General features: G+C 34.1%; 1 protein-coding gene across 2 annotated transcripts in view; it reads left to right on the forward strand.

The window, feature by feature from the left end:
• Nucleotides 1–14677, forward strand: part of LOC145688938 (uncharacterized) — a 344877-nt gene that overhangs the window by 143822 nt on the left and 186378 nt on the right. For both annotated transcript variants that reach the window (XM_081763105.1, XM_081763106.1), the window contains one exon: nt 5186–5277. In XM_081763105.1, the coding sequence (XP_081619231.1) occupies nt 5186–5277 (92 nt within the window). The remainder of the gene's footprint in view (nt 1–5185; nt 5278–14677) is intronic.

Raw genomic sequence — 14677 nt, forward strand, 5'->3', positions numbered from 1 at the left:
TCAAACATAATCAATCAATTATTTCTGGAACAGCAGAATTAAAGGTAAGAAAATAGTGTTGATTGGACTACGGACAGGAAGAGAAAATACAGTGCTTATTAAAGAAAAATAATTTATAAAACGTTACATATTCTCTAGATAAACAATTCGGGAAAAATGTCAGTATAATAAAAATATGAAATGTTCATTTTCTTTTCGTTTAAAAATTACTGAAATGGTATCGTCTTAGAACATAATATAGAAATAACTTTGGTTTTGCTGCCAATTTGGCAAAAAATGAAATATATCGGGATAGAGCAAAAAACATATATGTCATTTCTGGTTCGAGTGGATTCCACAGTCAATCCTATACTCAAATAGTTTGGAGTAGACAACATCTTATCCGTGGGTTTTCTGTAGGATTTCACGTTTGTTTTCACCTACTTATTCCACGAAATTCTGACTAATCATTTACTTTCATAAGGCTTTTTGTTAGCCTAAAAGTCATCATCGAAGAAAGTAAAACTAGAAAATGCATTAATTTCTAGATAATTTTTAGTGACTTTTACTTTTTGCACACATAAATTTGACTAAACAATTTTAAATTTTATTTACCAACCGTCTATGGATAACACGTTATTCTCATACATGTAGATACAAATGAAATTAAATGAAAACTTTAATTTGACGTCCCACGTTTATGCCAGCTAGGCTAAAGGAGACGGTGATGATGAGAAATGTATGAAATGGTGGAATGAGGAAAGTGCTAGGGAACGGGAAAACCCCGAGATAACACCGCTTGTGGTGTTCGTCCACCACGAAGCTCACTTGACACGAGCTGGGATCAACCAAAGACCCGAAGCACCAGAACTGAACGCAACCACGGCCCTATGATTAGTATAATCGTATGGGATATTTGAAAAGAAAATATCTCAAATAATATCCAGTATATCTTGTACTATTTTGGGAAGCGAGAAACTTCGTATCTGTCTTCAATACGAGGCCAACCTTCCCTGCTGGTCTAGTGGCTAGCGCAAACACCTCTGAAGCTCGTGGTCCCTGTTCGATTCCCAGCGAGAGAGATCGAAGAAGTTCACGATCATTCACTTTCATTAATCTCCTCTTTCGTTAGCTTACATTACATAACCATCGGACGTCAAACTAAAAATTACATTTCTTTTAATTTTACTTCAATAAGTAGTGCCCTAATAAGATTCATTTAGTATAGCAAGAAGAAAAGAAAATATCTTCCAAATCAACTAACCAAATTGTGTTACTATTATTAATGAAAATATACAATACGACAGTTATGTACTAGGTGTTGTATTTCTAAGTATAAAATCTATGAACAACGTGTAAATAAAATGAAACGAAATCTTCAATTATGCTATTCAGGTTAAGGGAGACGATGATTAAGGCAAGTGAATGAATTTGAAAGAGTTGGTGGAAAGATAATGCGGGAGGAAACGAGTAAATCCCGAGAAAACCCACGCATACGGTGTTTGTCTACTCCAAAGTTCGCTTGGCGCCAGCTGGGATCGAACCAAGGACTCCATGCACCAGAGGTGAACACTATACCACTGAGGCATCTCGGATCTCCGTAGATACAAATATCAGTCAGTATACAAGAAGGCAAATCCGATGTGGGATGAACATAAGAAAATAAATAAGAATAAAGAAAACAAACTGACAAGTTCCCAAATATTTAATTACTAATATTCTATCAAGTAAAATTAGTGACATATCTACACAATGCACCTGTGACAGTAAACGAAAATTGGCGAAAACTACCATAGTTCAAAGAAAGAATCTAACTAGATAAATGCCCAGATTACACTTCCAATTGTCTTTATTTCCTAAATTGTATAAATTTGTACTAACTCTAGAGAACTTGAAGTTTCACTAGGGCATTGTCTATCTCCTACCTCTTTCATTGAAATATGTGTACTATAGTTTTTTCCCTTTTGTAACCGTTTCTGCTATGATCAAATAACAGTAATACAAGACTCATTGCAGTCGCCAAATATAGGAAAGCTGAATTAAACAGAAAATACAAAAAAAAAAAAAAAATGATTAGAACGCTTTATAGATAAACTTCTCCTTTCTGTTTATGTAATTTCATTCACTGTGTAGTACATTATATTACAATATCAGTAGTGTTCAACGAGGAAATGTGGCACATTTAAATCGATAGATGTAACTTTGGTAAATAAAATGATATGACTAAGTATTTATTCTCATGCCTAGTTTTCGGGAAAATTCAAAAACAAGAATCTTTTGAACCTTGTTAAATTTTCATTATGACACTAAGTCAAATATAATTATTTATTTATATACTCTAGAAATGTATACTGTTAAGTAGCAGATTTCATTTATTGTTTTTTGATATCTCGTAACTGTGACACTAATACTACTAACAGTGATGCACATGTTCCTTAAATTACTAACATGTTGCTTCCATATAAAATAAAATAACCGTCGTGTCTATTTAGACTATTGACGAGAAAGCATTTTTATCTGTTTCAAAGATAATCTAAAATTCTGATATGCAGCTATAATGGTACTAAGAATCTTATTTGTTGATCTGATTTGGTTTTGAGTGTAACGTCCCTTCCAGCAGCGAGGCTATGTGGGACGTGGACTTACAGCTTCACGTGGAATTCCAACACATAAACTCACGCCGGGAATGGAATGCGGGTCTCCTAAGCCAAAGGCGCAAATGCTACCAACTTAGCCACGACTGAGCTGAAGACTGTTATTTGTGTTATTAGGTTGCTAGAAATTATATTTCTAGTTTGGCGTGATGGATACAAGATCAGGCTTAATTATTAAGGCCGCTCCCTTGATTGTATATAGGTAGGATAAATGCTTTCTTAAATAATGATTGTGGAAAATACTGATAGAAAATTTTGGATAGATACATCTAAACCATTGGGTATGATACAATGTTATTAGCACAATATTTTCTGAACCTTTCTAACTCACCACAGAACAGTAAAAACTCATGGCGTTCATCGTCTATTTTTTTGCTTTGTTTCTTATATGAATTTTGCAGTAGTAATTGATGTAATTTTTAAAACTAACATTAATGTGGTATTAATGTTTTTGATTTTTTAAATAAAACAATGTATTGTCTTCATCTCTTCGGAGAAAAAATATATTTACAGCCTTTCTGATATTTATAGTTTTAAAAACTTTTTGGTGTGTTCGTATTTACTCGTTCTGTCCGCTAAAGCTGCCTCTGGTAGAAAACTCATCTCAGGAATAGAAAACTGAAATGCAGTAAAGTCATGCGACTAGCGTCATAAACTCAAAACACATTCCAAACTAACTCTGGTGTCCATACAACCATGCACACTGCGTTGTTAAACAGGGTCGTCAGTAAGTGCGCTATGATGAACATACAATTTCGAGTGATTTTTCTTTACTATGTCGCAGTAATTCAGCCCATTAAGGCGGAGAACTCTAACTGTATGTTAGCCAGGAATCGTGAGAAAGCGTTGGCAAACATTCTTCTACAAACTTCATTCCAATGACGAAGGATAACGGAATGAGCCGCGTGGACACAGATCAAATCACGTTCGGATGAGCTAATCAGGAATACCTTAAAGCAAACCTTTGGAAAAATGTCATTGATACTGCAAACGAGTTAAGCAAACACCATACTACTGTCATTTGGCAACTCTGTGCAGTTTTTAATGTGTAAACGTCAGAGTCATGGAGACGACATAAGTTGGTATCGGTCAATAAGAGCTGACATTTGGATGTGTGTAGTTTTCTGACTATAAGGAATAACTGTAAGGTTTCCTACATCGTATTGTTACATAATATGGGAAATGAATCTGATATGACAATGATTGGCTTCTAGGCAATATCCAGAACAATTTTGTAACCCATAGAAAATATTGCTTCTGGTATGGTGATCTATGGTGTGAGCATCTACTATTTTCTTCTTAACTAAGGTGTAAACATGAATGAAAATTGTTACAGTGCAAAGAAATATTAAATACATCCCAAACGTGTTCGTAAGGACCCAGGAATAGTTAACTGACGTGGCGTTCATCTTGGACGACATTGCTATTATGCAGAGAACGGTGGATTCTCTCAATCAGTTACAGCATGAAACCTTTCATAACCAAAGTATTCCCCCGAGTTTTCTCCCATTGACTAGTTCCTTGGGAGGAAATACCTTTGTTAAAGGTGATTCTGAGGTGTTTAAGATCTATCTCGTATCGCGGACTCTAGATCTATTTCGCAATGAAATCTAATCGTTGGCTAATCGATAGCAAAAGAGAGTAGTTACAGACGATGGCTATTTTAATCAACCACCTATTGTAAATTTAATTCATGGGGTATGGAAATGAAGACGATTGGGCAGATGTTTCATTCTGGCTAACCTAATTTTTGTGCGAAAAGATCCAATATGTTTCAATCAAACATTTTCTTGTAGGTCTTATATCTGGAGAACTACATACAGTGTAACAAACCCCAATGTATCACTTAACCTAGTATGATATTCTTATTCCGTAGAAAATTCGAAAACTCGATTTACAGTCTGTTCAAAGAGATTATTGCCTCTGATCCAATAGCTAATTATTGGATAAATTTCAAGATTTAGATTCATTTTTTGAATCATTCCTAAAATCCGTGGCCAAGACTGCCACCTTACGACTCATTGTTTTAATTATTTCTAAAATTATTGTTCATTATTATGCTTTAAAACTAGAATTAGAGATTTATGAGATGGCCTTATCTTTCCGTATTTAAATATACATGATGCTTTTTAGATGATAAAATTAATTTCATAGTTTTTATGCATCCATTTAAACAATTTGTTCTCTCAGATGCACTTAATATGCGATAGTTATTAGTTTTGACACAGTAAGAAATTTCTTACATTCTATTCTTTTAATGAGTTTTTCAATATTCGTCATTAATGAAATTTGCAATTGTTTATACTAAATGTAGTTGTTATGTAAATCAATATATGACGCATGGAGAACAACAAAGTGGAGTTAATTTTTATTGAAGTTTAACAACATTTTGAATAATTATATTTCTGAGATTTCCATTCTTAAGAACAGGTTCCTTATAAAAATATACTCATATAGTATCATAAGCTCATATATATATTTTTATTTTTAGGTCAAACATGATCTTCTTTTTAAAAATACGAAGTTTAACGTCTCATATTTTACTCTCTTAGGCACCAGATTGACGGAATTGCATTTGGTATGAATCGATTTCCACAACAGAGGTTAATGCGTGACGTTGTGTTTGGAGACTTGGAAATTATGGGTAAGAATTATAAGCAAATACAAATTCTCATTTTTTCGAGTGAATATCAATATCACTCTTACTTTCACAAATATTTCTGTAGAACAACTACAATAACATCAACAAAAATATAAAAGACATCTTATTTTCAGGTATAATACTATGCTTTCTTTTTGAGGTTTAGTACTCGACTTTGTTGTTCAAAATTATGCTAATTATGCAAAAAGAGTGAATTCGCCCAGGTCTTTAAAAATATTACAATATTTCTTAAAAGTCCATAAGATTTTCTCAAAACATTACATGTGCTTTCTTTGAGGTTTATCAATGCGACACAATGCTTTGTAATAAAAACCTTTCAGAAGCAAGAGGGCTAATTTAACCATATAATGAAATATATTTATTCTACAAAATATCACATTTACATTAAACATGTTGAGTGTTTTCTTTATGGGTCTCTAAGTATGACTATTACTGCGATTCGCACTTGCGAATAACAACTAGGTTCACAGAAATTTCAAGAAAAAGCTCCACTGCGTATATCTCATTTCAAATAATTGCGTAATAACAAAATAATAGTTATCTTATTTCACATTCAAATCGGCACTGCATAACTTGGTGAGGTGTCACCAGATTTATTTTTGTAAATAATTATTTCTTCACCGTATGATAGATTTAAACTTTGAAAAAAAGTGGCCAAAACAGCATTCAACCAATGGTTCATTATAATAATATATGTTATTTTTAGTTTGACGTTCTATACTTTTTGATGATATTGTTCAGTTGAAAAGGGAAAGAAAGAGAAAAAGAAAAGAAAGAAAGAAAGAAAGAAAGTATACTTCACTCGCTTTCTAATAAATGAGATGCATGGAATATGTCGTGAGTGGGAACCCTTCACCCCTGATGGGTGATATTCAGGAAGCTATCGGCTTATGTCTAATTATATAGGAATATATTATCCATTTCTTAATTTCGAGCACACAGGGTTCAATCAAAATGAGAAGAGTTTTATATCGGACTTCCGAAGAAAAATAAAATTAAATAAATAAATACATGACCGTGTTTATTATACATAGAATTCCCAGTCACGACCCCCTTTTCGGTTTTATACACAATAGGAGAAGAAGACGAGGAAAGGAAAAGGAAAATAGGATAGGGGGAGAGAAAAGAGGGAAGTAAGAATGTGAGAAAGAGGGAAATTGTTACTGGATATTTTGAAAAATATGGTAAAGGAAAGTGAATAATTATTAAATTGATATCACTTCCAATAGTTATTGGGTGAGTATTTGGTATTAAGGTGATCAAAGGTAGACACATGTTAACCCATACCCCCCAGACCTAGATCCATGTAACCCCAACTACCGACTTAACCCAATCTAGCTCTGAGATAAATGAGAAAGTTTAATTTAACATTATATGCAATATTTCCGAAAGTTCTTGACTAGTATCCAGTACTTGAAGTATAAATGACGAAGTTGACGGCATACTAGAATTGACCACAGAGAAGGAAGAAAATCAAAACAACACACATATTTGTCGAAGATTTTGATTTTCAAAGCTCTCCCATGATGATCATTCGTTCAGGCTATTTCCGTCCTTTTGGTTCGTTTATTGAGCCAACTTAAAATGAGTTAGCATTGACTTTCAACGACTTTAATTGTCAACTACCATTAATTAACTACCATTAATTAAAGCAAGAAAAAATCTCGGAGGGTCAATGAATTTTAAAGGTACAACGGACCAAACCTGTACTTTCCGATGATACCAGGATATAGCAGTTATTCATCTTAATTATCATTTTCTGTAAACCCTCAAAAGAATTAATACATGATGCTACCCTATCTGATGAAATTCTTAAGAACCGGAGCTGTTAATATGAAATACACAAATACGATGTTAAATATAGTTCCAAATTACACTTTGCTATCCGATAACAAACCCAGTTGAATGAATGTATTGGTGTAGGGGCCAAAGCGCAAGAGGTACATATATATAAGGTACACTGGGCCTATCCATTTGTACACAGGTGTCCTATCGTCTTATTCATTTTATGTTATACTCATATAATTACTATATTTTTACATCTATATTACATCTATTCATTTATTTACTCATTTCCATACACGAAGCAATACTTTTAGAGACACCCTGTTATGTGTATTCATGCCCAGGCCATACTCTCATTATATTATACACTAACAAATTATAATTATCATGATATGTCACGCTTAGGCCGATACACGACGACATTCATCGAACTAGAGACTCTTATTACGAAACAACAAATTTTATTTACTTCGCAGTTTTGTAAAAAAAAATCGATATGTGTATTCACTGGAAGTTAAATTGTCAATGATTATTTACTTTCTGATTTGCTGATAAAACTAAAGCAACAATGACATCTCTCTACAGCAACGGGAAAAGAGAATTCAATATTGCATTTTGAAACAAACAGTAACATCATGTAGCCTTACTTCTATTAAGAAAATAGGCATTCTTGATTTCAGTTTATATTTTGGTTTCTAATTGAGGTAGCAAGCTGTAATTTTCAGAACCGTAAGATCTCATGCGATTTTGTATGAATGTATACTCATATGAAGCGAAAACCACGGCCACGGGATGTAATTTATGAATAAGGGGCTATAATCAAACAATCTAGATCACAAACTCATGCAATGACGTAATGTCAAGAAACAATTGATTACCGAAAACGGACACGATGGCGCTGTAGTAAGGAATAATCTAATGTGTACTAAAATACACCCACACACTTATCAATCAGAACTATAATATTTACTCTTGCTTGGTTATTTTTAGTTTGAAAATGGTAATGAGGTTACATACGTACATACACTGTCCTCACACAGTAACGTCACACATTCACACAACACTACTAACTACACATAACAATATATATACTAAACTACTAAACCAAACAAGCACCATTTAATTACATGCATGTTGAAGAAAGTAACCTAACATATTAGATTTAAAACACATTACTCCCTGGTCGGTATATAAATTTGGCTCTATTGAACTTTAGGGGGACGAAATGAGAAGAGTAAACCCTAGGTCCAATTGACCTGGCAAATTGTTTAAAACATGTTTACTGGAGTTTGAAGCCCTGGGGGCTCCTTAACAAAGTTTATTGAGGGACCTTTTCCCTGAGAGGGGAAAAGGATCTAATACAAACAATAACTAACCCATTCCCTCGCTAAAACTGGTTCAATTTCGAAAAGGAATAGGAACCCCTTTAGTTAAATTAAGCTGCCATTCTGCTGATTAGTATTACAGTATTAGTACATGCAATTACTGAAGAAAAAATCACATTCACAGTATACACTATAGAATGTACGAAACCAGGTCGTATTTCCCTAATCCCTAACTGAGTTTTAAAAGATCAAAAATCACTCTCTTTCTGTCTTTTCTATCTTGGCAGCAACATGGCATCCTGCAAACCGAAATCTTGTATTTCACTTAACTATGAACTGTTTATTTAATAAAAATGCAGACATTTGGGCTCCTAAGTAGTTGTAAGTCTTTAACTATTAAATTAAATTATATGTTACCTTAGTTCTATTAAATATCTGTCCTTTCACAGTCAAAATATGGTGATCACTTCCACAGGTAGTGCTTCGTAAGGTGTTTTAGCTGAGAATGATAACATTGCGCCGAAAACGACAGGGGTAGGAGGATTCCTCCAATCAGGGCGAAATCTTGCAGCCGCGGAAATTACAAAGCAAATAGAAATTGGTGAAATCCAGATATAACCGGATATGAAAGTGACTATGGACTAGTGAGAGGAGGTGAAGGAAAGTTTAATTACCTGTTTAAATTCTACATTGGTCTGAATTCAAGAAAATTTATATCCAATGACGGAACTATGTTTCGGTATGACGCCAGCATGGTAAACCTTGTTACTATTCAACTTGAATATGCGAAAATGGAATTTACAATTAATCAAAATATATATAAATATGTTATTCCGTAAAAATAAGATTCCTAATGAGACCTTTCGATTCATTACATTCATTTGAAGTAAAGAGGATAAATAAATCGTGTAATTAAACCGAAATCGAATTTAAAGAAAAATTTAACTAGGTAAAGGGTGAGTAAAAAAAAGTTGCCATTACTTTCAACTGTAATGGTACATTACACAGTTGTGATATCATCGCCTTGTCATGCATTATTTGTTCGATAGATTGCTGTGAATCTAGTACCTCTAAAACTAATATTATTATTTTCTTACAGTTCAAGTGCTTACAACTCTTTTCCCACAATAATGTGTCTTTCAGTTAAGAGAGAATGAAAATGTATTTGAATCTAGATTTCAGGTATAAGTTTTCGGAAAATTTCCGGTAATATAAGATCTTACGGAGTCGATATTTCGAAAGTTCGGGTCAGAAAAAAATAGGAGGATATAACACGTTTATATAGCGTAAGTGAATAAGATCATATGTACTCTACAGACACCACGAGTCTGAAGATATAACTACGCCATATTTAGAAAAATGTGTATTCCTTATTTAATTACATTTTTGAACTCCTCTCATCGCTTTGGGTTATAATAAAAATAATTCATACATGTATTCAATACCGCTATTCCACTAAATATATAATATTAAATTCATATCTACATTTTAACTTAATAAATGCTCAGTATTCCATGTATTAGATAATCCACAGATGTTTTCATTATAAAAGACCAAACTCCAAAATAATATATAATATCTGTAATTTAGGTAAACCTAACTTCAATAAATATATCTTAAAATATCTTTCATATTATTACGTTTGATAACATACTAATATATATTACGTTGGAACATCGTTCAATACTTTCTCTTTGTATGCTTGAAGCATTTTTCGCTTTAATACGTCAGTAGTTATAACTCCACTTAACGCCACATTGGGATGAATTTTCCAGTTCTTCCAGGTCCCGCCTAATCCGAAGGACTCGAAGTAGAGATCAGTCATTATGGCAGATTTTGACCTTTGACCCTCAAGCCTGTCCTAAACCAGTGTGTTTCTAAGTGGTAGGACCCGTCCTTGCTCCTGGACGCATGTCTGGATATATATATCATGTTCTTCTTCTCGTAAAAATTGGTCGTTGATATGTTCAATAGCGATTTCACAGGTCTAGATTGAATAGTTCGTGTATTGCGTAGTTATTTTCTACTCCGCCCGCAGTCGGCTATGAACTGAACCTGAGATATTCCATGTTCGAAGCTTCCCATAGAAAATAAGATATTGGGTTCCACGTGAAAGTTATTAATGAAGAATTGATTATAATAATGCTTCAATTAATCGTTTTTGGTTTTAGTTGCTAAGGTGTTAAAGAATTTCCCTAATAGGATGAGGATTCGTATATTCAAGTCTCGCATAGATAAGGAAGTTATCCTTGAGTTCCACATGAAAGTTGTTATTTGAAGAACTGCATAATAGAAATTCAGGATATTATATTATATGATGATGACAGTATTGAAGCCGTAATGAGATATTTTTCGAAACATGTCCCCATAGGAAAATTGGATGTTGCTATGAGTAGTTTCAGTCAGTTTTGCAGGAAGCGCCAGATCAGATGTCATATTTATTTGAAGACGTAGGATGAGAATTTGTGTACTCAAGTCGAATATTTGAAGACGTTGTTGTAAAAGAATATTCCCTTGAGTTCGCACGCGAAATTGATTGTGGTTAATTGTATGATCCGGTCTTGAATAGTTGAAGACGTGGTTTGAAATTGAATGTTGCTTTGATTTATGTTTCAAAGTCACTTGTTTTCTATCTGAAGGACATGGGAAAGTATTTACGTCTTAGATTCCATAGAATAAAGCACCGATTCTTATTACGACATATTTTTGTGAAAGACACGTTTTTTGTTGAAGATTTTCACGTGATTGTGTGTGTGTGTGATGAAAGCTTGTATAGAAGTGGAAAAGATTAATTGTGATTGATATTTGATACAGTGTGTTTGTGTTCAGTGTTTCGTTTTCCGATGGATTTAATAGCTGTGAATGCGTGTGATTACTTGGTGTTTTTATTAAAATGGGTAAGTAAAAAAGAATCTAGAAATATGAATAGTAAATAAATAATAATATAGCTCATGTTTTGGTTCCATGATTATGCGTGAAGCATTAAAACTGTGTGTTATATCTTTGCTTATTTACAAAGGAGCTCGAGAGACAGCAAGAAATAAAGTATATTATTCATAGTCTTCTCGTCCTTGGTAATGGAAATGAATTCTAACGTTAAAATAAAATACGAACGCACACACATACAAGCGAATACAAGTTTAGCATCTGAGTGAGCTGTGAAAAGACACACTTCAGTGGCTGTATGCTAAGAAAAATTCATTACTATAATATGAATGCAGACGATGAGGATGAGTGTTTTGGCTGTGATAATATTTTACATTTCATATCAAACGATAGATCTTAAGCTGAAAGCATAGTGGGAGACGTAAATCGTTACATATTTCATTTATTTTATTAGTATATGAACAGAAAAGAACTTTGTCTACTATATGATACAAATGAATGATGAAAGTGATTTTATTGCGACGTCTCCTTTTTAGACTAACAAATTTTTATATTATTGAATTTCGTTCAGAGCCGCCAGTGAAAATTTAAAGAAACGCCCATGAACACACGATGTTTGTTTGGTACCTCATGTACCTAAGATGAATGCTGCGACATTTAACAACCGTGTTCCTTTACTTATGTAATATAAATAAAACAAAGAGTATGTCTGTCTGTCTGTCAGTTTGTCTCAGACTTGGGACCAAATGAGAGAACCAAGAGTTACCAAAGATTTGGTCACTAGTACTTTGGTTTCACATCTCAGACTAAGACGAAATGTTTCCAATATTTGGGTAAACTTGTATTCACATTACTTTCAAATTTATCCCCCATGAGTTATGGAACACCCCTAATAGAGGGTGAGTTATAGAAACTTGTAAAAATAACATTTCAAAATGATCGATATTTGTGTCACAACCATAGTTTACGGGGTGGCTGAGCTCAATTGTAAATTCAGATTTACATTATATAAATAGAAATAAACAGTAGGTCTGTCGGTCCTTCTCACTGTCTGACGCCTATAAACCAGAAGGATGGACAGGAAGTTATCTATATAGATATTATATTTGAACAAAAAAATTGATAATATTCATTAAAATAAATTTGGCTGTTGCCTTCATCACAGTCGGTCATAGGCCCGGGTCATTCCTCGGTGGTTGGGGGTATCAAGACGTAAATAATAATAATAATGTGAAATGATTGATATTAGTGTGAAATTCAAAGTATTCGTGGCTGCTGAGAATAATGATGAAACATCAATCGCATTCAGTACATTTAATCGTGGATCAGGGTTGTCACTGGGGATGGGAATACCATGATATGTGAAATACTTCAAAATGGTCGACATTAGTGTCAAATACATAGTTTTCGTGGTCACTGAGACTAATTGTGAAACTCCAATCGCATTGAGTACATTTGGTTGTGGATCAGAGTGGTCACTAGGGGTGGGAATATCGAGACATGTTAAAAATAATTCAAAATGGCCTGTATTAGTGACGAATCCATAGTCTTCGAGTCGCTGTTATCTGTTATGAAACTTCGATCATTTCGTCTCATTATCTATGGGTCCTGGAGTGGGGGTCACCAAGGGGGTGATATCGAGACATGTAAAATAGTCCAAAATGCAGATATTGGTGTCGAATCGATAGTTTTCGGGTTCGCTGAGCTCATTGGTGAGACTAATGTTCACGTTTGCTTTCAAATGTACTCCACATGAGTTAAGGATTATCCCGAAACAGAGGGGTTATCGAGACATGAAAATAATCCAAAATGAACTATATTATTGTCATGTCCATAGTTTTCGTGATCACTTATGATACTCCTGAAAGCATTGACTTTCAAATACAGCCACACTTGATGTACAGCAATAAGCTACTGTTTAAAAATTGTTTTAACGATTATGCTTCGAAACTAAGGAAGCCGGTAATAATATTGTAATTTCCCATCCACGCATCAAATGTTTATAAACACTACCTCGTGCTTCATCAAGAGGAACTTCCACCAGGGGGACCTGCAATCACCTGCAGACGACGTTTAGCCCCTCCCACGGAGCAGAAGACGAAATTGAAGCAGCAGCGCCACCGCCACCCAAGGGACGCTATAAATTGGACAGAAGAATCCAGCTCAGTACCAGTTTTCTGGTGACCCTCCTTTAGTCTGCTACGTGACACTTGGAGTAACCTAATCCCAGGCCTCTAGTCTGCTACGAGACTACGCCTATAGTAGCTCCTGGCTTAGCCTGCTACGGGGCTCTGTCTGGGAATAACAACCTCAGCCGCTTAGTCTGCTACGGGGCTCTGTTGGCAACTTAACCTGCCTCTGCTTGCTACGGAGCATTGGTTCCTTAACTTCACTCCTCTTAGCCTGCTACGGGGCTCTGTTGGAGATCCTGTCTGCGACCTTACGGTCAAAGACCACCTTAACTCACCCTGATTATAGAGAAATCAATTTGTATAGTATTTTGTAAAAATACTTTTATAGAGGAACTTTTTATAATAAAATACTAGTAGTGGGACTCGATTCCGGACGCTCTTTTTATTAACGGCTCTACCTCTTCCTTATATATGAGACAAAATTACACAAAGTTTTACAATATTGACCAACTAGATGGTAAAATGTAGAATCTCATGCATATGGTGTTTGCTCAAAACCATTTGATGCATTCTAGAATTGAACCAGGATTCTACCTCTGAGCCGCTGCTTCCCTAGAATAATTAACATAGCTATATTAATCAAACTAGGGACCATGTATTATTATCACAGGGAATCGGTTGGAAACGGAAGTAGAAAAACGTAAGAATAAGTACAAAAACCACACACAGAGTGTTTGGCCATCAGAAAACACACTTGAAGCAAAGTATGAACATACACTTGTTTCTTTCAAGTGTTTTATTTTATGAATACTAAGAATAATTCATAATTATTGCAGAAGTAAAACAAAATATTTTAGTACAAGTGTGATAATGGAAGGGCCCCGATTAAGTAACTTAGTTTCACGGTATACTTTTCGACATCAGAAACTTCTGTCCTACCTTTTCCTTATATATATACACAGTGTTTTATAACTATTTTGAAATCTATGTATACATACAGTGTTTTGTAGCTATTTGAAATGTGTTTATAGATAACGAAATGAATTCGTTTTTTTTATTTTACGTAGATTACAAATAAACAAAGAAAAGTATATACTCCTTTTTCCTTATCCTTATTGTTATTGTTATTCCTCTATAAATTCTTATACACATATAGGGAAATACCCCTTTCTAAATACTTATATATCATTTTTTGAAATACGTATATACAAATAGGGAAATAAAATTGAAAATAAGAAGACTACGCTAGAAGTA

Source organism: Thermobia domestica, chromosome 7 (genome assembly GCF_964235325.1).
Source record: "Thermobia domestica chromosome 7, izTheDome1.hap1.1, whole genome shotgun sequence".
NCBI lineage: Eukaryota > Metazoa > Arthropoda > Insecta > Zygentoma > Lepismatidae > Thermobia > Thermobia domestica.